General features: G+C 33.4%; 2 protein-coding genes across 3 annotated transcripts in view; one reads left to right on the top strand and one right to left on the bottom strand.

The window, feature by feature from the left end:
• Positions 1–737, bottom strand: part of LOC126969350 (A disintegrin and metalloproteinase with thrombospondin motifs adt-2-like) — a 73660-nt gene extending 72923 nt beyond the window's left edge. The window contains exon 1 of one of the 2 annotated variants that reach the window (XM_050814708.1): positions 508–737. In XM_050814708.1, the coding sequence (XP_050670665.1) occupies positions 508–591 (84 nt within the window). In that variant the 5' untranslated portion in view covers positions 592–737. The remainder of the gene's footprint in view (positions 1–507) is intronic. The other variant, XM_050814709.1, reaches the window with a different exon arrangement.
• Positions 738–17973: 17236 nt separating this feature from the next.
• On the top strand, positions 17974–23379 carry LOC126969360 (5-hydroxytryptamine receptor 1B-like). Its single transcript, XM_050814739.1, has 2 exons — positions 17974–18604; positions 21820–23379. The coding sequence occupies exons 1-2, from the start codon at positions 18457–18459 to the stop codon at positions 22716–22718; spliced, it is 1047 nt and encodes a 348-aa protein (XP_050670696.1). The 5' UTR covers positions 17974–18456; the 3' UTR covers positions 22719–23379.
• The last annotated feature ends 333 nt before the right edge of the window (positions 23380–23712 follow it).

Genomic DNA, 23712 nt, shown 5'->3' with positions numbered 1-23712 from the left:
AAATATTCAATTGGTTCATCCCAATATTATATTGAAATGATATTCAATTTAAATTATAACAAATAGGTTATTATATTTATTTTTATTATTTAGCAGAACAGAATATCTATAAAAAAAAGTACGCGACATTATTGCTCCACTCAAAAACTAAGTGAGCCAAACCGAATTGCGTGTAAGCTATGATAAAATCTTAAACATTAACAGCCAATGAAAAAACAATTTATTAACATTAATAAGGTACAATTAATTAATTGATAAAATGATCTAATAAGCTTGTTCAAATATTATTATTCGAATTTAAATCAATTAATCTACAAACGTCAAAAAATACCTACCACCTATATAAGAATTATATAAACTAAATTTCTATCGTGTTTCCGTACTAACGAGAGAAAAAATACACATATAAGGTATTCAAAGCCAAACCTTACCCATCTATCATTTCTACCCTTAAGCTGCGATCTAGATAAAGATAAGTAGAAATAGATTGAATAATTTCTTACTTACTGGAAAACGTGCAGGCGTGCCGGCTTTCAGGGATAAAATTAATATTAAAGTCACTATTTTAACTTGGAACTCCATAGCTGCCATGTAACATTTCACTCCGTCGAAGCCTTACAGCGGTCTTGTAGTTTTCCCGAGTCTTTTATAAGCACGGAAAACATGCAGGTGCTTTGAATATCAGAGACGCGAACGATGCACTGTGAGACAAGACGTATCCATCCAATAAAGACGCGATTAGAACGCGTACTACACTTTAGCGTCTTCGGCTACCGAAAGATCGAATAAACATCGCGTGCCCCCTGAGTGGGTATACCTTTCTCACCTCGGAGAGAAAGTGTAAGGAAAGCGCAGATTTTGGCTGTCAAATCGACGCCCACGCTTGTCCCCGTAGGAGCATTTCCGCGAGTCATCCATCAAACATACCCGCGGGCGGTTGTCAACAGAATATACTTATAAAAACAATTGAACTGCCGTGAATTGTGCTACTTCTGCAAATGTATTACGATTTACAATATCAAGGTCTTGGATATTGTTTCAAGAACGCGCTTATGACAGACATATCGTTTGTACATTAATTAGTAATTTATAAGTAAATATGAGACAGTTTCTAATGCGGGTGATAAAGTGCTTGTGTGTCTCAAACTTACGTGTAGGTTGGTGCTCGTATAAACTAAATTAAAGTACTTCAGAACTTGTTAAATTACACCAAATATTAATATGTTTACAATTTAATGTACCAAATCCTAATCATAATTTTAAAAAAGCAAAAACAAGATTATAGCTTTGCATTATAATATTATCTAGCTAAACTATATCTTGGTCGAACCAATGTACTTTTTATTGTATTAATTCAATTATCGCTGCAGAGGAGCATTATCCCTGAGGCAATCTGGGCACGTATATAGAGCGTAGGGAAAATAAAGGGAATTTCTTAAACAAAGAAAAAATAGTTAATTAACATAAAGTGTGTAAGTGTAAACCTATCTTACACAATTATATCTACGACTCTTCAATTCCATAGAGTTGTACTTATATCAAAAACTACCTATTGAATCAACTGTGTGAACACTGAGCTCCTCCTAAGCGGCTGGACCGATTTTGATGCATTTTTTTGTGAGTTCCAGTGAATTCGAAAGGCTTAGATTCACAATTCAGTCCATATGAAATTCGTTTATTTGTATAATTCATTGATTGAACACATCTTTTTTTAAATGTAATTTATATTTTTAATTTTTCCTGAATCTACATTCTGACCTTATAATATACTCACATACCCACAGACTATGGATTGGTCGAATTGTACAAGTGTAGTAACTGTACATCTAATAATTTCATATTGAAATTAAATTTGATATTCATTAATTTTTCTTTTAATAAAAAATTTCAACAAGGCCGTCCAAACTGTTACAGGTTATTCAAAAAAAAAATTATTAAATTTAAGACGTGTGTACAAGACGTCTGTCGAGTCGCCTAGTACTATAGTAAAACTGTAGAGTCAGTCTTTCGGATTTCGGGGCAACAAAGGAGTGGAGTCTCTATGGCCCCAAATTATTTTCCAATTAAAATGGATAATTTTATCAGTCGATTTTTATTAGTAAAGTTTCTGTTAATATCTAATAACCATGTTTGCACAAAATAGTTTAGGTAAAATTAATTACAAATAAAAAAAATTGTCTGTCTGTCTGTTTGTTTTTTGTATATGATTATCTCTGATACTTTTGGACAGACTTTCATGAAACTTTCACGAATACCTTTACCGTAACCTGCAGCAACTTAGGCTGTATTTGTAGATCCAATGTTTATTAACAAGATGTATGGACAACGTAAAGGCTATTATGAAAGTAGATATAAACATAGTATTATAGCCTGCAATGCCGGATTAAGAGATCTATAGACCTCGGGGCAACAAAGGAGTGGAGGCTTCTAGACCCCAAATTATCTATCTTTATCTATATATATAAAAATGAATTGCTTTTCGTTAGTCTCGCTAAAACTCGAGAACGGCTGGACCGATTTGGCTAATTTTGGTCTTGAATTATTTGTGGAAGTCCAGAGAAGGTTTAAAAGGTGAATAAATATGAAAATGCTGCTAAATTAAATAAAAACAACAAATTTGTTTTTCCTTTGATGTGTCCATACAGAATTTCTATGAGAGAATTTATTGACGCACGGTTTGACAGTTCGGCTGTGAAACAATTTCATTACGACAACAGGGTGCATATTTTACGAAGTAATTTTTGATGTTATGATATATTATTGACAAATTCATATAAAAACATTATTTTATTTATTATATACAGAACAATGTCTGTCGGGTCAGCTAGTTTTAAATAAAAAATGGACAATTTTTCTTCACTCAAGTTTTCCAGTACATAATAATAAACAAGAAATAATTCACTTTGTTCCACGGTTATCACTTTAAAAATCTCGGATTAATTACACAAATAAAATTGAAAACAAAATATTATGAACGATGCGTAAAAATTTAAAATTTTGTTTTCAGTTTTATCATCTTATATTTAGATTTGCAGGAGCGACATCTCAAGTCAATTTCCTAATATCCAAATATTGGGGTTGAGCAGGATATCAACTGTAAAGTAGATTCTGTAGATGAAGCTATAACCTGAGAGATGAACACACCATGCAGGATTTTATGACGATACGTCACTCGAACGGTTGGCTCAGTTGGAAAGAGCGCTCGCACTGAACGAGAGGTCGCGGTTTCGAGTCCCGCATCGTTCATAAAATTGTGTTTTCAGTTTTAAGAAATAATACATTAGATCGATGATTTCTGTAAATCTTTATATATATATTTCTTGTGTGCGTGTGTATGTCACTGAACTCCTCCTAGACGGCTGGACCGATTTTGATGAAATTTTTTGTGTGAGTTCAAGGGGATTTGAGGATACTTTAGATTCACAATTGGACTACCTCCTAAACGGCTGGACCAATTTTGATGATATTTTTGTGTGTTCCAGTGAATTTGAGATTAGTGTGTGTCTTCAGGTGGATTCGAGAATGGTTTAGATTCACAATTAAACTTCCTCCTAAACGGCTGGACTGATTTTGATGAATTTTTTGTTTGTTTCAGTGAATTTAAGATTGGTCTAGATTCTCAATTCCGTCCATATAATATAATTCTCCTGCTCATGTGTATGTTAGTGAACTCCTCCTAACGGCTGGACCGATTTTTCAAATTTAAGACGTGTGTACAGGACAACGTCTGTTGGGTCCACTAGTATTTAATAAGATCGTGTTTGTAGCTAAAGGTAAATCGCGGAAAAAAAAAGTATCAAAGGAAAAGTAGTTTACTAGTCTGAATATGGGTTTTTTTCCTAAGTCTCTATTGAGGGGGCCCCTCTTTTGTGCAGGCCCCGGGGCTGTAGCCCCCTAAATCCGGCCCTGCATTCACGCGTATGACGTCACAGGCAGCAGCTAGTAATGTTATATGGCCGCTAGAGGGGCGCCGATGAGGCTCTTTCCTAAACCACTCCCAATACTTAATGTGCCTTTGTATCGCTGGGTATGTTGAAATTAAGAGAGCAATATAAATTAAAAATGACAAACGCAGTAAAGTGTGGAAAAAACAGTTAAACATTACCGCATTTATCATAGGGAGTGTTCCGAAGAGCTGTTTAACCTGATTCCTGCCGCCGAATTCTACCTTCGCACGACACGCCACAAGTTAGGATATCATCCTCACAATCTGGATGTGTGGTGGTCCTCCACAGTGCGGTTTTCAACGTACTACTTCCTTGTGCGGTGTTTCCGGGACGATACGACATGGGTACCTCCAAAAACAGCGCGTACACCTTCCTTAAATACTCTTGTGATTCCTCTGGTGTTGCAAGAGATTGTGGGCGGCGGTGATCACTTAACAACAGGTGACCCGTACGCTCGTTTTTCCTCCTATTCCATAAAAAAAAATATGGAAAAAGAAATAGAGAGCTGAAGGAGGCAAACGATACGATGGGAGGATGATTTCAAAGAGATTGCTGGACCAACAATGAGCAGAACATGTTACGACAGGAAAATGTGCAATGATCTGGAGGAGGCCAAGATAGCTATGAATAACTTAAGAAATAGGTGAAATATAATTATAATCATATAGTATAAGTTGTAGTATAATAATAATACTTATGTCATTTATTTCAGGTATTTCTAACACATTACAATAAATTGAATAAAATAGAATAAGATGTAACAATAAAATTATTATAAGTACATGGCAGTACTTAGTAATGGTTAAAGAACTTTATTCTCATTAAGAACAGCGGGCCTACCATGAACTCTTATTGCGATTCAATTGACAACCTAAAATGAACTGATTTGCTATTTCGTACCACAACGTGATTAGAGCTATCTATTTTAGGTTGACGTCAAATCAACTGATTATCAACTGAATCGCAAACTGATTTAGTTCATTCATTCATTCGTACCATGAGGTGTTATTTCAACCTAAACTGGATAGCTTATTTGTCAAAGTGACCGATTCGAAAAAGTTGCTACTTCCTTAGAGGAAAGTGAATCGTGGTGTTAATAACTTTTAAAAAATAGTGAAATCATAGAAAAGAAAAATTTAATTGTGTAAAGATGAGATGAGAATACTTTATTGGACTTTTTTTAAACAAAATACTGAAAATAAATACTAATAATGAAAGTACTAAAGACGAGGCAGAGGCCCGGGCTATAGCCTGTTCGCAAGAACGAATTAAAAAAAATGTACTCTGTGGTCCTGTCAAATCAAACATCAATGGAGGTGCGTTTATAACTCGTTATTTTTACAAAAACACATAAGCAAACATTTATTTGTAATTCAAAGAACTATATTTATTTATATTACTATTATTTAATAAGTATACAAAAGGGCTAAGTATAAAAATGGTTTATAATTTGACGCAATTGCGCAATTTTAAAATGTATTTTTAGTATTTTATACGCAAAAAAACCGCTAAAATCATATCATTTTAGGTTTCGAAACGCAATTTTATTTTGCTCATTCTTCATAAGCGATCCAAACGCCATTCAGTGAAAGGCACTTCATGGTACGAATTTTAGTGATTCAGTTTGGGTACTAAAAGTTGATGGTAGGCCCTCAGAACATATTCACTTACACATGAAAACAATATAAACAGTAGGTATCTTATTCGTAGTACTGCGAGTCTATACAAAACAAAGTGAGTAGAAATGAAAAAACCGCCTAAACATTATGATCAACACATGATTAAGAGCTACTAGATACGTCATGGCACGTCGGGGTAAGTATCGTTTGATATAGTTTTATTTAATATTAATTTTTTTCTTTTGTATAACACTAAATACGTGTATTTTATGTCATGTAGAAGAGTAGGGATAGCATTTAAAGTAGATATGTATAGTAAATATATATGTATATTTCCATAAGTTTTTAATTTATTTTTATAGTTGCGTGTGTAATTAGTATAGTTATATTATAATGTTGTTATTAGTATTATAGTATTGTACACATATTAATTAATAATATATGTAGGTTGACATCTTATATAGTGGAAAATAGTTAATTATTTATTATTTTGATAATTGTTCAATATGTTATGTTTTAGGAGTTTTATATGTGTTTGTAAAGATTGTGTATTTTTTATGTCACTGGGGAGCTTATTATATAGTTGAATAGCCTTCGTACATAATATATTTCTTACCGTAATTAGTTCTTGGTGCTCGACATATTGAATTATTTGCATTTCATAAAATAATTTTTTGAACTTGTAGTTTTTTAGTGAAGCTTATTTGTGTATGTATAAATATATGTTTGAGTAACATTTAGTAATTTTATTTTTTTGTAAAGTTTTTCAGTTGACGTTAAATAATTATTATTAAATAGTTCAAATTCAAATTCAAATATTTTTATTCAAAATAGGATTTATAATCACTTATTGAACGTCAAAATCTACCACCCATTCAAAAGAGACTGCCTCAGACCTGAGAAGAATGGGCGCAAGAAACTCAGCGGGCTTTTTTTTTTCTATAAAATATGGATTACAATGTAATATTGTACAATAAACATTAATAATTAAAGAGCCTGAGGGTGTTCGCTTTAATCCCAGTCCGTGGTGTCATTAAGAAAATCGTTTATGCTATAATAACCTTTCCCACACAAACGTTTTTTAACAATTCTTTTAAATTTCGTAACACATTTGTTTTGTACATTTTCTGGGATCATAGGATAGGATAAAAGCATCGCCCAACAAAAGACTTACTAACTCGACCCAACCGAGTAGTAGGCATAACAAGTTTATGTTTGTTCCTCGTGTTAACATTATGAATGTCACAGTTTCTAGAAAATTCTTCAATGTGCTTATGAACATACAAAACATTATCAAAAATGTATTGAGAAGCAACAGTCAAAATGTTTATTTCTTTAAATTTTTCTCTTAATGATTCTTTAGGACCTAGGTTATAAATCGCGCGAATAACCCTCTTCTGCAGCACAAAGATAGTATTTATATCGGCCGCACTGCCCCATAACAATATACCATACGACATAATACTATGAAAATAACTAAAGTATACTAATCTCGCCGTATCTATGTCAGTTAACCGTCTGATTTTCTTAACCGCATATGCTGCAGAACTAAGCCTATTCGCCAATCCTTCAATATGGGGGCCCCACTGCAATTTGGAATCAAGAGTAAGGCCAAGAAATATAGCAGATTCCACTGGTTTTACCACCTCTCCATTTAATAAGTACCTTTATCAATTTATTTTGGGCTCTTTGCACTATATTTATATTGGTTTTAGCTGCCGAGCCCCAGAGTTCCACCAAATAATAAAATAACTTAAAACTAAAATTACCCCAAAAGGGGGGTTCGTACTCGTACAAAGAGTAATGTACTTATAGCTAATATTATAGCTAAGAGTAATGTATATAACTATTTCCGGGTACTGTTACGTTGCACCGAAAGCCAGTATTGGAGTATAGGATTCTCTGGGTGCTTAGAGCATACACTGAGAATTCAGTTTTTGGATTCGCGAATGCAAGGCCAAAAAGCAGCAATTCGTGATCTTATCACTGCGAAATAATCGGGGACTCTGGCGTCGGCAAACATGCCTGACGCACTGCACTATTTGGGCAGTCTCATCAGAATGCATTATACATTATTATACTGCACTCTGATGCTGCTTCGTGCACTGCACTTTTAGTGCAGTTGACCCAAAGCTGACACGTAGAGAATATGCTCTATACAGTGTCAGCTTCGTCTCAGGACTGCACCGTGCAAACCGGCGTGCGAGCATATTGCAGCGAACAGCCAGAGCCCTATCTCGCGTTCTATATCTTCATTATCACACAAATTCTCAGTAAGAATATGCCCCAAGTACCTGAAACGGTCCACTCTATCTATGGATACACCGTCAAAAAAGACCATCGGAATTCTGTTTGTGTTTTTTTAACATTATATTTGAGGCCACGCTGCCCTGCATATTTTTCACAGATAGCCAACAGTTTCCTGAGGCCTCTGATTCCCCCAATCAGAAGCACCATATCGTCAGCGTAGCTAAAATTATTCATGCACGTTTTTCCTATGTGACAGCCAACTCCGGCATTTCTAAGTTCCACAATCAGATCATTGACATAAAGGCTAAAGAGGTCCGGAGAGGTTAGCCCTCCTTGACACACGCCGCACTCAAATCTAAAGTCATTAGAGATGGCGTCGCCCCATTTCACATAATTTGTTTGGTTTTCGTAACAGTATCTCAACAGATCTACAGTTTTTTGCGGCACATTCGACAAGGTGAGTTTTTGCCATAAGTTAAGAATGTAACTTATTTAGTTTTCTTGCAATAAAGGCTTCATTCATTCAATCGCTGTGAACTGTCTTTAAAATTAAGTGAAGCCGCCCTATAACCCGGTAGACGGAAAACGAGTTATACGTCTCCTATTCCCGTATAACGCGTACTTTGGATCTTATAATTCGTAATATTCAAATTCAAACTCAAAAACACTTTATTCATGTAGGTCAGGGAAATGACACTTATGAATGTCAAAAAAAATAAAAATATTGTTTCTTATTGAATTTACCGCTACTTCGTAAAGGGTTGAGCTAATGAGAAGAAGTAGCAAGAAACTCATTGCCACTCTTTTAAGTTAAGATGTACATTTTTATTGTTTTACAAATCATTTCAATTACAATGTATGAAAAATGACGCAACAAAAATACTCAAATGTCAAAAACTGAAAGGTTTACACGAGTAAGTCAAAAAAAGAAAAAAAAGTAAATTAATACTTATAAACACAAGAGTTATTGAGTATAGTAGATGCATCAATCCACACATACCGGAAATAAATAGCGACATAATGTGAGCATTTCATAAAATAAAATATATAATAACTTTAACTTTAAAGGATATATATATATATAATACTAATACATAATCACAATTCGTAACAAGTATTTCCAATTGTTTGCCTAGTTTTATTATTTTATTAAATTTGTGTATTAAAAATACACAAATTTAATAAAATAATTTAATTTTGCAATAACACAAGTACGAAGGTACGCAAAGCTTATAATTATGAACTGAACAAAGCATTATATATTTCACAGTACAGAATATGTATGTGGGAAATTCCCGCGTTATATTGAACACTGGCCGTGTTATAGAGGCGACGGACATCGCGTAATATGAAAATGCATTATAAGGTTACCGCGTTATAGATGTGATTACTGTAAAAAGTATTTTATATTTTAATACTTTATTATAGTATACGTAAGTTGGTTAGGTAAACAAGCTGTAGGTTAGTAGTTCCAAGTACTTATACCTAGGTAAGTATTAAAACTAGGTTTGTGTGTCAATCTTTAATACTCCGCACGATAATATAGAGAGATTTCTAAGTATACCTACTTAAACGCTGCACCATCAACAAACGTCATGTCGACAGCAATACAATTTTAGCTATTTTATTAAGTGCTATAATCTAGATGCACTAGAGCACATTATTTTGTGGGTGATGATGATTGTGTGAGTGAATGAGCTGAGCTGATTTTTAACAGAATCATCAAGAATCATTAAAAGAAATTTAATAGTTCTTGATAATGTTATATATGTACATAAGCACATTAACGAATTTGCTAGCAACTGTCATAACGTGGTCATAACCATAATGTTAACACCAGGAAGAGGCATAAACTTGTTGTTTTGCCTACTACTCGGTTAAGTCGAGTTAATAAGTCTTTTATTGGGCGATGTATATGCTTCTACAATATAATCCCAGAAAATGTAAAAAACAAATGTGTTACGAAATTTAAAAGTTTGTGTGGGAAAGGATACCACAGACTGGGAATGAGGTGATCACCCTCTGCCTCTTTAATTATAATTATTTATTGTATCATATTACATTGTAATCCATATTTTTATGGAAAAAAAAGCCAGATGAGTTTGTTGCGCATTTCTTCTTAGGTCTGAGGCATTCTATTTTGAATGGGTGGTTTTTGACATTCAATAAGTGATTTTGAATCATATTTTATTAATTGAAAAGTTGAATATAAACCAAGCCTGTTTTCATCGGTTGTCTAGAACCAAAAGGCTCTATCTAGACGTATAAATTATCTAAGTTAAACAAGATTGCACATTCTCTGACTTCCGACTGTCGCAGGATGCCGCGACGAAGGCGAACAATATCGACAGATATTATCATTGAGACAATAGATATGCATGACAACTAGCTTTTACTCTGATGAGTCTATACGAAAATGAGGCTATGATGTTTTTCTAATATAATATGAACTTAGTTATACACTCAAGAACATGTTAAACAAACTAAAAACGAGGCTACTGAGAATCTTATTCCTTAATGTCTACTTATATTGATAAATAAAAAGCTAAACACATATTCACACAACAAACACCCACAAACACACACACACACACAATGATTTGTGTAGGTTAGAGAGGGCAAGAAAAGCCACTGCAGTAAAACTGTAGTTTATTTAGTTGGAGATATCAAAAGCTAGATTCTCCCCCCATGCCATAAAAAATGCGGCGAGTCCATGGGGACTAGGGAGATAGTAAGTATTAAAACTAGGTTTGTGTGTCAATCTTTAATACTCCGCACGATAATATAGAGAGATTTCTAAGTATACCTACTTAAACGCTGCACCATCAACAAACGTCATGTCGACAGCAATACAATTTTAGCTATTTTATTAAGTGCTATAATCTAGATGCACTAGAGCACATTATTTTGTGGGTGATGATGATTGTGTGAGTGAATGAGCTGAGCTGATTTTAACAGAATCATCAAGAATCATTAAAAGAAATTTAATAGTTCTTGATAATGTTATATATGTACATAAGCACATTAACGAATTTGCTAGCAACTGTCATAACGTGGTCATAACCATAATGTTAACAAAGGAAGAGGCATAAACTTGTTGTTTTGCCTACTACTCGGTTAAGTCGAGTTAATAAGTCTTTTATTGGGCGATGTATATGCTTCTACAATATAATCCCAGAAAATGTAAAAAACAAATGTGTTACGAAATTTAAAAGTTTGTGTGGGAAAGGATACCACAGACTGGGAATGAGGTGATCACCCTCTGCCTCTTTAATTATAATTATTTATTGTATCATATTACATTGTAATCCATATTTTTATGGAAAAAAAAGCCAGATGAGTTTGTTGCGCATTTCTTCTTAGGTCTGAGGCATTCTATTTTGAATGGGTGGTTTTTGACATTCAATAAGTGATTTTGAATCATATTTTATTAATTGAAAAGTTGAATATAAACCAAGCCTGTTTTCATCGGTTGTCTAGAACCAAAAGGCTCTATCTAGACGTATAAATTATCTAAGTTAAACAAGATTGCACATTCTCTGACTTCCGACTGTCGCAGGATGCCGCGACGAAGGCGAACAATATCGAAAGATATTATCATTAAGACAATAGATATGCATGACAACTAGCTTTTACTCTGATGAGTCTATACGAAAATGAGGCTATGATGTTTTTCTAATATAATATGAACTTAGTTATACACTCAAGAACATGTTAAACAAACTAAAAACGAGGCTACTGAGAATCTTATTCCTTAATGTCTACTTATATTGATAAATAAAAAGCTAAACACATATTCACACAACAAACACCCACAAACACACACACACACACAATGATTTGTGTAGGTTAGAGAGGGCAAGAAAAGCCACTGCAGTAAAACTGTAGTTTATTTAGTTGGAGATATCAAAAGCTAGATTCTCCCCCCATGCCATAAAAAATGCGGCGAGTCCATGGGGACTAGGGAGATAGAAGAAGAGACGGTATTTAGTCGGTATTGGTCTTGGAACCGAGCCCGACATACGAGTTCAATACGACCACGATCCTATGCGTAAAAGTAATTTTCCCCTCAGAAAAAAAAACACACACACACACACTGACGCACACAAAACACACCCAGAATTATATATAAAATAGTAATTGTTGTCATCATTAGTTGCATAACCACCATTGTTAGTCAGTCACCTTAAAATATGTTGATGGTCGTTTTCTTTGACATTTTACATTGCACAACTGGGAAGAGACTGACCCACACATCACGGGCTATCCTAGTTTGCGGTTCGAGGGTAATTTTAATGAAAATTTTGTTTGTTTTTCCAACAAATAAAGATTTATTATTATTATAGTCTTTTTGTGCAGGTCCGATTTCCTCTCTTATAGTAAATCGCTTATATTAAACACTATTTAAAGGATTAAAACGCGTGTTAAATTTGTGTTTAAAATTGTAACTGTGTTTTTACATTAGATTTTTGGTAAAAGTTACATTATTATTACTATTTTAGTTTACCCGACGTTTCATGACCATTCCAGGTCACGTTTTCAGGGGAAGGTTTTTTATTTATAATAATAATATTGACACACTTTTACACAAATTACCTTGCACCAAACTAGGCATAGCCTGTACTATGGGTACAAGACAACGATATATTTAATACAATATACTTACTTAAACATACATAAATACATATAAACATCCATATTCATCATATGATGATTGCACCTAGTGGGATTAATTAATTAATTTAAATTTGTAACAAAAACAATCACGTTAATTAAAGAAAATACTACAACTCGCTTTCGTGTTATGTTATTTCTCAACTACCAACTACTAATACCCTTTTACTACTTTAATACTTAACAACTTTGCAAAAATAAAGGCAATCGAGCTGTGGAAGTTCTTTAAAACAAACTAACAATAATTATGGGTCCAAATTTAAAAAGGTGAGAGGAAAAACGATATTATTACATTATTTTTTTGTGTTTTTTTTTATTAAAGTGACTTAAAAACAAAAAAAGAATTATGGAACTTGGCTTGCAGATTATTTTAAAAACATGACTTTCGTCGATATATATACCGGGGCATTAAAAGAAAAGGGAAGTCCCAGGGTGTCGTAAGAGGCGACCTTGGGCATATACCAGTGGGAGGCTTCTTTGCACAGGATGCCGGCTAGATTATGGGTACTACAATGGTGCCTTTTTCTGCTGTGAAGCAGTAATGTGTAAGCATTTTTGTGTTTCCATCTGAAGGGCGACATAGCTAGTGAAATTATTGGGAAAATGAGACTTCACTTCTTATGTCTGAAGGTGATGAGCGGCACTGCATTGTAATGGGCAGGGCTTATCAATTACCACCAGTTGACTGTCCTGCGCGTCTCGTCCCTTATTGTCATAAAAAAGTTATTCCATCTAAGAGGTAAACGATACTGAAGATAATTATTATTATTTCAATCATGTTTTTAAAAGGTATTTTTAAATCAAATGAATTCTGGCCTATGTTTGAGATGGAAATTGCTCGAAGTAAATACATCGAACAGCATTATATTACAAATATTGTTTAGTAGATAAAAATAATTTCTTATAACCACGTGCCTTCAGTAAGGCAGTACGCGTGTTACCATTGATCGGGCTGGTCCTAGTTACATTAACCATTCGTCTATAACCATTACAGGGGGCCTACTCCTAAAACCGATATTCGATAAATCGTCGCATTAATCGTGTCGAATCCTACTCTTAGTTACATCGTAATCAATGTCGAAACGATGATTGAACGAACGAAACATTATTCGATATTATCGGTCGTAACCTTACTCTTAGTTGAAAATGTCAGAGACGAATATTCGAATTTCACTAATAATCAAACGTCACTTTTACGATAATCTAAACGACACCTTCTAGGCTGTCGATGCTATTATCGTTTCAAGTTGTATAGATATATTTGCCATACAATATACATACTTAATAAATATTATTGACATAATTATATGTGATTTACTATTCGACAGGATTTTGTTACTACTAAGTCATTTAAGTCATTTTGTTGATCGTTTATGCGTAGAAATAATGCAAATGGCCGCCTGAGAAATAGGAAGTCGACGAGAAGGGTTGAGTTACTTTTGTTTTACATTTTATTATCCGCAAGTTTTGTATTATTTATTCAAATTTAAATGGTCATATCATATTCATTACATATTTTTGTAACATTTACATTATGTGTAAATGATACCAAATTGGTGGTGCAGAGTCTGGCATGGTCCTTAGCGCCTAAACTATGTTTTGACTTTTGACACTTAACAGCGACATAGCACAGATAATGTTTAGGTTTGAACATATTTCATTCACACTAACATCGTAAAAAAATCAAAATATTAGTCTATGGTAACGATAAACGATAAGGAATTCGAACATTTGTTAGAGTAGGATAGTTGCGATATATTCGGAGTATTATCGTATCGTTCCGAATGTATCGTTGTCGATTTTGCGAGTAGACCTCCAGGACCGGTCCGAGTAATCATTTTAACCGATATAATCAATTAATAGTAGAGATCCGCGTACTCACAAGTAGAACCATTAATTAAAGTTATTTAACGTGTCATAGATTATTTTAGTAGCTTGTAAATCAATATTAATACCATTAAAACCAATTTATATATCCACCCCTTAGTGAACCCCTTTTCAGGAATGCTTTCTTTTCCTGATACTTTTAAACAACTATTCTGGACCTTTTTAAAATTATACACGGATCCATAGAACCTAACATAATATCTAACTTAAATTTCTCCATTCCAAGATTACCAAGACAACCGATTAATAAAATATTTTCAAATAATTACTCTAGAACGAATGTGAAACAATACGGTCCTTATAATAGAATATCTACAACATTCAATGATATCAACGATCATGACGTTGACATTTTTCACGACACGTTTAAGTCATTTAGAAATAAAGTTTTAGAAAAAATAACGACCAATAATCAATAATATATTGTATTAGATTGTTAATGACTTATTATTCTTACTTTTATTTTTTGTAATTCCACACTTACCACTTTATAATTAATTACATTTTATAGTTTCTAGATTTAAGATTTATTACTAAGTTACTTAATCTTTTCATAATTAAAATGCTGAATGTACCTAATTAGAATAACCAACCTAGAATTAGTATGTAAGTGCAAATCAATTGTTAATGTTAAGTTGAGTTATTGTTGGTACATCTTAAATAAATAAATAAATAAATAAAGCTAGTTTCTAGTTTATAAATATAGCTAGTTTCAATATATATATATATATATATATATATATATATATATATATATATATATATATATATATATATATATATATTTGAAACTAGCTAGTAAGCGCTTAAAATTGTATTTAGAATATATAATAGTACAGAATCGCTAAATAAGCTCGGGTGTGCCACACGTGGCAATTTGCCAAACTCAGACAAAACGAACTACGTGATGATAGACGAATAATCATAACGATTTCATACAGTCCAGAGTTGAAGCACTAGATGACATCAGATATTTGAACTTGATATTATATTTCTGTTTGTTGGGGATATGTTGCATCAATTTATACAGGATGTCCCAAAGTTATGGGATATGAAGGGAAAGTACCTTAAATATCGTAGATAGGGTATTTTACTGAAAGAAGACTTTATGTTATTTTAAAAAAATAGTAATTCTGCATTCAAAGATTTTCTAAAAATAACTTGCCTCGTCTGGGAATCGAACCGACTTAAATGTAAAATTAAGTAGTAACTTTTAAAAATAACATAAAGTCTTCTTTCAGTAAATACCCTATCTACGATATTTAAGGTACTTTCCCTTCATGTCCCATAACTTTGGGACACCTGAATAATGAATGGGGTTCGCAACCCCATACACATTTTTGTGGCTTCATTACCTCGTCACAAAACAGGTGCAGTTATATCGTCTAATTGGAGAAATAATTACCTATTGATTAAATTTTAGATTTCATGCAATATATTTAGGATTGTTAATGTTCCAGTCTTGGATTAAGTTTAAGGAATTGGTCTCCGCTGCTCCAACTAGATAGCGCACTACCTAAGAACAATAGTTTTTTTTTTATTACGGCAACCATTAGATACTTGTGTATGAAACTCCTTCGAAACGGCTTGACCGATCCACATGAAATTTTGAGTGCATATTGGGTAGGTCTGACAATCGGACAACATCTATTTTTCATCCCCCTAAATGTTAAGGGTGGTCCACGCCATTTTTTTTTTTTCAATTTATTTGATTATGAGTCAGCATTAAAAAACACATAGAACTTCAAATTTTCACCCATCTACGATCAACAGTTACTTTTGTATCGCGATTTTAATATCGGCAATACAACGTTTTCTGGGTCAGCTACTAAAATATAAAATACTTACTGATGATAATATCATATATATCACATATTATGTGATCCCAGTGTCTTTCTTATTTCATGTAGTATATTTTTACAAAGTTTTACTACCCAACCAGGCATTTTAGTTTCTATTATTAGCACAGCAAACATAACATGTGGCACGTCAACGTCACACATTGTTGACGTTGCTGCACTTTGCGACTACCCCTGCGGTATCTAGTAGTAGGAGCGCAGCGGAGACCAATCCTTAATCTAAGGTTCCTGTGTTCTTTTTAATAACAATAAATGACTGAACGGTAACATGGCCCTTGTAATGATAATAATAATTATAATTGTTCAATAACCTAACCCTCAATTGTTGAATTTAATTCACCGTAGAGCTTAGAGCTCTACTCCGCACGTGTGAAAACCGCCTCTGATTCATATCCCTTACCACCAAACGCAGTATCGATAAAATAGTTTTTTATTTAAAAGCTCTTAAGCTCAATATTTTGTACAATAGTGACAACATTATAATTGATTTATTATTTGCTGGTAACATAAAGAGTACTAGGTGTGCACTTAGTAATTATTAGATATAATATGTTACCGCCACGGACTAGTAAAAAAAGAACGACTCCGTGCCGTGATATTAGCAAGTGAAGCACCTTTATGCTAGTGTGTGTGCGGTTACGGGGTATACCAGATACACAATTTTTTCTCCCTAAAATAATCATATATCTACAAATACTTTTATAGTATTGTTTTTACACTTTTCCACAACGCACGACGGTATTTTTAAAATATTTTATTGCGTCGCAAACTGATCTGTCACAGACGATGGCAAATCTCATAATGGCGGCCGATCGGCTTGTATTAGTGTAAGTGTATACGTGGGGCTATTTACACGTTTACCGGCTTGTTTTGATGCCTCAATGTTATTTAAGGTGACACGGAGGCCTTCTTATTTTACTCGTCCGTGGTTACCGCTAGATTAAACTTAATTATTGTAAAACTTAGATAAGATATACTTTTACATAGTTAGAAATATTTTATTAAGTTATACTTCTTTAGGCGCTTTATGAAAAAATTATAAGAGTGAAATTTTAAGATGCGCGTGCATCACTGTAACACAAAAGTAACAGGGTGAAGTTGGTTCCTAAGATATTCTAACGTTTGCGACATTGGTTTTTTTTTTGTGATTTCTTCGTCCATTATTAGGACAGACAAAGGGTTCAAGCCCATACAGCCCTATTCGTTATTTAATAATTAATTGTTAAAGCCATCTAACAATATTGTTTTTTCTACAAACGTAGAATAGCAGGAGGAATAAATAATTTTAAGGATTTTTGCTTTGTTACGCCAATGAAGTAATACTTCTTGCGTGCATACATAAATACACACATACTTTTTTTTCATATGTGGTAACTTTTAATTGGCCTAATGTTAATTCACATCTGTTAACTGTATTGTGATTGTGGCTGTTAGCTTCCTTAATAAAATAAAATAATGACTTTCCAAAATAATGACAATAGAATATGGTCGAGGATGTGATGGTTGGTCCACGCTCGTCATGTTCATGGACATCCTATTGAACAAGCGCTGCATGTGCTGGCTGGATGCTTAAAACATATTTTCGAAATGATGATAAACTACCTTTTTTTTAATTACTCGTGTAAGTCGTGACGTTTGAGTATTTTTGTTGCATCGCTTCACATTGGTTGTACCTGATTAAAATAATTTGTAGAATGATAAAACTGTCAATATTGATTTTAAAGTGTGGCCAATGAGTTTCAAGCCATTTGGCCAGAAACTCCATTATTTCTTATTATTTATTTTTCAATATTCTTCTTTCACCTATAGATATATCTGCATTTTAAATATTTTCTAGAATCCAATTCTACGGAACGGATGTTCCGGCCAAGAGTCGCTTACAGTTCGCAACATCCGGAACAGCGCGCAGGCAGCATACGAAATTATAACAATACCTGCTCAGGACTTATTTTTGCAATAAATTTGAAACATCAAGCTAGTTATTGGATTAATTTTGTGTAAGTCGTCTGCCGTTCAACAAGTGTAAGCAACCAGGACAATAAAATTGTATTATTCCAATGTTATGAGCACATGTTCATTGGTGACTCATATTGTGGCAAAAAAACGTCGAGGGAAGACGAGTAACGCAAACATACGCGGTCAGTCATTGATCCCAGTGCGTTCCCGACGGCGGTCGAGCGACGCGACGGGGCAACGAGGACGCACGCGAGTCGCGACGCCATGACAGCTGAGTTGGATCCGGCGATTCCCGCCACCGAGCCAGTGTTGCCGCCTCTCGTCCTTGCGGTATTTATTGCGTGTATCGCCGGCGCTGGATTCTTCGCCAATTGCGTGCTCTTTGCTGCAGTGCTAAGGAGAGCAACTAACGGTAATTTTAAATGATTTACATTCTTCCTTTGTTTAACATGGGACGCACTCTCGGTTTATATTTAATTAAAAAGTCAAAATCTTAAAAAGACAAGTAGCGATCTGACTCGCGCACTGAGAGTTCCGTTAAATTTTTTGTTTTCAAATTAAAAGTTTCTTTATTTACTATCAAAAATTTATATAAAGCTTACTATCTAATTAATAAATCAATTAATAATTTAGACCTTATATTATGTAGGTATCAAAAAACTTATTTCTAAAAGTTGGGGGATTAAACTTATAAGCTAATACAATATTAGGTATGGTCTTAGGGTTATTGGATGAGGAGTCCAGGAAAACTGAGGATAACCGGGCTATTCCTTAGTTCCGTTAGAATAAACACAACAATGTAGTTCACGATACCATCTTCATAAATTAGTTTTTCAAAGGTTCCTTACCTACTCTTCCTGTGTCTATGGCCATTAATAAGGATTGTTTATCTAAATTTAAACTAATCAAACCGTCGCTTAACAAAGACTTATCTCACTATTACGCTCACCAAAAAAAAAGTTAAATTAAAAATATAATGCCTAAAATGTGCCCAACTAAAAGTTTGCTGGTATTTTTTAAAATTGCTAATTTTTTAATTAAAATGACTGAGTAAGTTTGCTGTTATGTTAGTTAACTGTATAAAATATTATTGTTTTATTTCCTTACAAGCTGTCATAATAGGGCGTTGTCGGTTGTTCCAGTGACTCGCCTATTAGGGCGCCAGGATAGCTCACTTCGGCACTCATAATGATTGTTGACTTAAATATATCCTTTCGCTATAACATTATTTGGGAACTTAATGAGTTACTGTTATCATTATTCAAATATATTCGTTATGTTGTCTTTATTCTCGGTTGTTTTTATACACCGTTATGTACAGACAGTTACAGCAGTTTACTTGAATACCTGAAAATGATATGCCTTTGCAATGCGGGCGATAATGAGATACAGTTCATAGTATCTAATAATAAAAGAGCCTTAATTTTTTATTAGCTCTACATAATTATTTGTTGTTAAGTTTTGTATGTTTTAGATGTTTGTTACTCAATCAAGCCCAAACGGCTGAATGGATCTCAATGAAATTTGACACACACAGATTAGTTAGACAGGATATTTTATCGATGTAATTTCAAGACTCTCGAAGTCATGAGATCATCTCGCACTTAACCAAACTTTACTGTCATTTTACTTAATAACCCCTTTAACTTCTCGTGTGGCTCCTTGTGTGTGTAAAAAAGTTCGAAAAATCTTAGTAATAGAACTTATTATTATTGAAGGTGTGTTTCAGAACATGATAAAAAATGACACTTGTAGAAACTACCGATAGAAGTGAAAACTTTGAAGTTTTAGTATTAAAATTTGAAATTTCATTATATTTTATAAAATTATTAATTTCAAATTATTTTTTAAACTTATTTTTAATAAAGGAAAAACTATATCAACCATACACAGTATATTCACATTCAACTTTTCACTGAATCCATTCAATTTCACGAGATATTACAAAATACGTCAGCTGTATTGCTACAGATATACTGCTATAAACATTTCGGTGGCGCGAACTCACGATTTTTCACCCATCCAAAAAGTGTGTAACGATATCTATTTATTTTTTTAATTATTTATTTATAGCGTGCGCCACTCGTGAGTATGTCGGTGACGCGAACCCATAAGAGTTTCTTATACCAAAAAGAGCCCACAGCGGCTAAAAAGATTTCACTTCAAAAAATTTACAAGACAACAGCCCTTAATTGTAATAATTGTTAAGAAGTAGTACATGCAACCGACTCACAGACTTATTGTATTCGATTGCCATCTTGCAACCCTATATCGGTTTGGTGGATGGAACAGAATAATATAAAAATCGTGATACAAAAATAGTTGTAGATCGTAGAAGGGCCAAAATTTAAATTTGTATGTATTTTTCAATGCTGAATCATAATAAAATAAAAATATAAAAAATTGTTACAAAAAAATTAAAAATTTTGGGGTAGGGTGACCTTTATATTAAAAATAGATGTTGGCCGATTCTTAGACCTACCCGATATACACACAAACTTTTAAACAAATTGGTTTAGCCGTTTCGGAAGGGTTTGCTAACAAACACCGGGACACGAGGACTTTATATATAAGATTGACACTAGGTATCTAAATAACTAGGTTATGCGTTCAATGAATTGGATGTAAGTATATCTGTTTTAAGTGTGTAGTTGTGTTTTTTTTTTTAAATTATAAGTTTTGCTTTTTTCGGAATTCGGTTTGGCACTCCAAAGACCCTATTGAACTGTTTCTTAGTTCAAGGTGTCTATCTGTAACTGGGGCAAGGGAAGTACTGAACTATTATTAAATTATAGTCACACACTATTAAGAGTGACTTAAACATATGGAACCGATCATAAATCTGAATTGTCTAATAGGTACTTTATCATAATAAAGTACCTATTAGACAATTCAATTGATGTAAGAATCGCCAAAATCGGCAAACATAGTACATAACATAACAGACTTAAAATTAATAAGTCTTTGTATTGTATGTACAGTCTTTAATTTTATATTGTATGTTCACATTATCCTCCTTTGTGTCATGCTGTCGGGTAAAAAGTATTCAAAATAAGAATGCTTTCTAACGTACTCGTATTTATACAAATCGGTTAGGTGAATTTGTATGAAATGTATAATTTGTATTTTATATTACGATAAAAATTATGATGAAGCTAAAAGTATGCCGTTAATAATTTCTTTTTAATACACTTTTATTCGCTTCATACGTATGTTAGTTAGTATGTAACAGAATCTTTATACATGATTTTGACCCCCTCCAAAACGTCGGACTAACTCGAAATTTGGCATACTTATTAAGGACCGATGACAATTCAATATAACAAAAAAATTGTTTAAAAAAACTAAAAAAATACACTTTATTACAAAATCCCATTAAACTATAGAAAATAAATCTTACAAAATTTGAATTAAAAATGATTTTATTGTAAAAAAAGCGTGGGGTGCTTTTCAGGATATTATCAAAATAACCCTTCTACTCATATCTGTTCATAAAATTTTTATAAATATGGATACATCATTTTTTTAACACTATTTTTAATTCAATTTTAGTGAGATTTTCTATAAAATATAACAAAATAATCTCTGTATTTAAATAATTGTTTGAAAATGAATATTTTGTTCCAGGAATATATTCCATAATCGCCCAGCTGACTGTAATAGATTCTCTACTATTGTGCGTATCAATTGCCTTCGAGCTGTGGTCATATAACAATAGAACATGGACTTTTGGAAGAGCCAGTTGCATAGCGTTTAGAGGTACAAGCGTACTTTCTTCAACTGCGTCGCTGTATCTTGTCGCTACAATAGCATTGCATACGCTGGCAACCATAAACCTACAAGAAAAAGTCACTGCCCAAAGATTAAAACGCATCAGCAGCGACGAAGAGGAAACTAGATCATCACATAGCCTGGTGGAACATGAAGCCTCATCACAACCTCGTACAGTGCTCGTAGATTATCGAACTGTAGACACAGTCTCCGTCGTACCGCCTTCCGTTTTCGTATGGATTCTCAGCGCGTCCCTCAGTATTCCCGAGTTTACTTTATCGACCACATTGCGTCTAGACCACAACACTATAGTCTGCACATTAGTCGATACAGATCATAGAGTGGATATATTATATTCAATGCTTGCTCTGTTCAATTTTTACTTACCGACTTTGCTGATGTCTGCTACTGGGATAATATTATTTCGCAAGTTTAAATCTTATAGACCCGCTTTGATAGAGCACGTAGAATCTAAGCAAGCGTTAAAATTGTCGTTATATTTAATAGTAAGCTACTTTGTGTTGTGTGCACCTCGTTCTATTTTCTATGTTTATGGATTCTATTCGATATCATCTATCGATGATCGTGACAGCGTGCGACACAATGAAACTTTAGTCAGAATAAGTTTAGTAGTAAGTTCTCTATATTTAGTAGCAATATTTATAAGACCATTGCTGTGTTTTACTTTCTTACCCCGAATGAGAAAGAAGGTATCGTGTAAGCTATATGATGGAACAGATGTTGAAGAGTTATAATGGAACACATGGGTATTTCGTCTATGTAACTACCTAATCATTGTGAAACGTATGCATAAATTTATAATAGGGTTAAAATTAAGAATAATGGTATATACCATAGATCATTTATACGTCTAGAAAGACTGTGACAGCTGTGAAACTATCGAAAAAAAATTGAGGTTGACTGTTAACCTCTATTTCAAACAAAGAACGTACACTAACACAATTTGACATACAAATCATGAGTGTATGACGTGGCTTGTGACGCACACTAAAGTAATAAAGCTGTCTGTTTTCATTGGTTGTCTAGCATCAAGAGGCTCTATCTACAAGTATAGGTCTATTAGGTCCCTTTTCAAGAAAATGCCCCATATAGTGAGGACTTTAGAGAGATGCGTCATGGGTAAATAAAAAGACAAAACTGGGTCCAGTCCACATTGGTCTATAATCATGAAATTTGATGAGTTACAAGGTTTCACCATAGACTGGATTCTTGAGTTCCAATACATTTTCACAGGTCCAGTAAAGGAAAAAGTAGTTCTTTATTTGTATGTAAGTATGTAAGAATGATTGTTACGTGCAAGCCTCTTATATGTCCAGAATATTATTGATAGGAAGAGTATATTGTTAATTGTACATACTATATGTATTATTTTTTATAATAAATCGTTTGATAGTATTTTGTCTTGTTATTTGATATACGTTTCCGTTCCGTTATACATATTATGATATACAATTATGACAATACAATATTTTCATAAACTTGAACTTGTATCCTTACAGGGTCGACAGGGTATTAATAAAATATCTGCCTATGCACTAAACACCACCTGAGGTTGGCTTTGGGCAAGTGCCCTCTAAGCCTTTATCGAAGGCGAAAAGTAATAAGGTACTTGCTTTAAATGAAGATTGAAAGAATAAGAGCAGTGGCATATTATTACGTGATAAAGAATTTCACAAAAATAGAAATGATGTTAGAAATGTTAATTTTTATCACCACATTCTGAATTTC

The sequence above is a fragment of the Leptidea sinapis genome, chromosome 18, assembly GCF_905404315.1.
Source record: "Leptidea sinapis chromosome 18, ilLepSina1.1, whole genome shotgun sequence".
Classification (NCBI taxonomy): Eukaryota; Metazoa; Arthropoda; class Insecta; order Lepidoptera; family Pieridae; genus Leptidea; species Leptidea sinapis.
The sequence above is the reverse complement of the archived record's forward strand: the minus strand, read 5'-3'. Positions and strand labels throughout refer to the sequence as shown.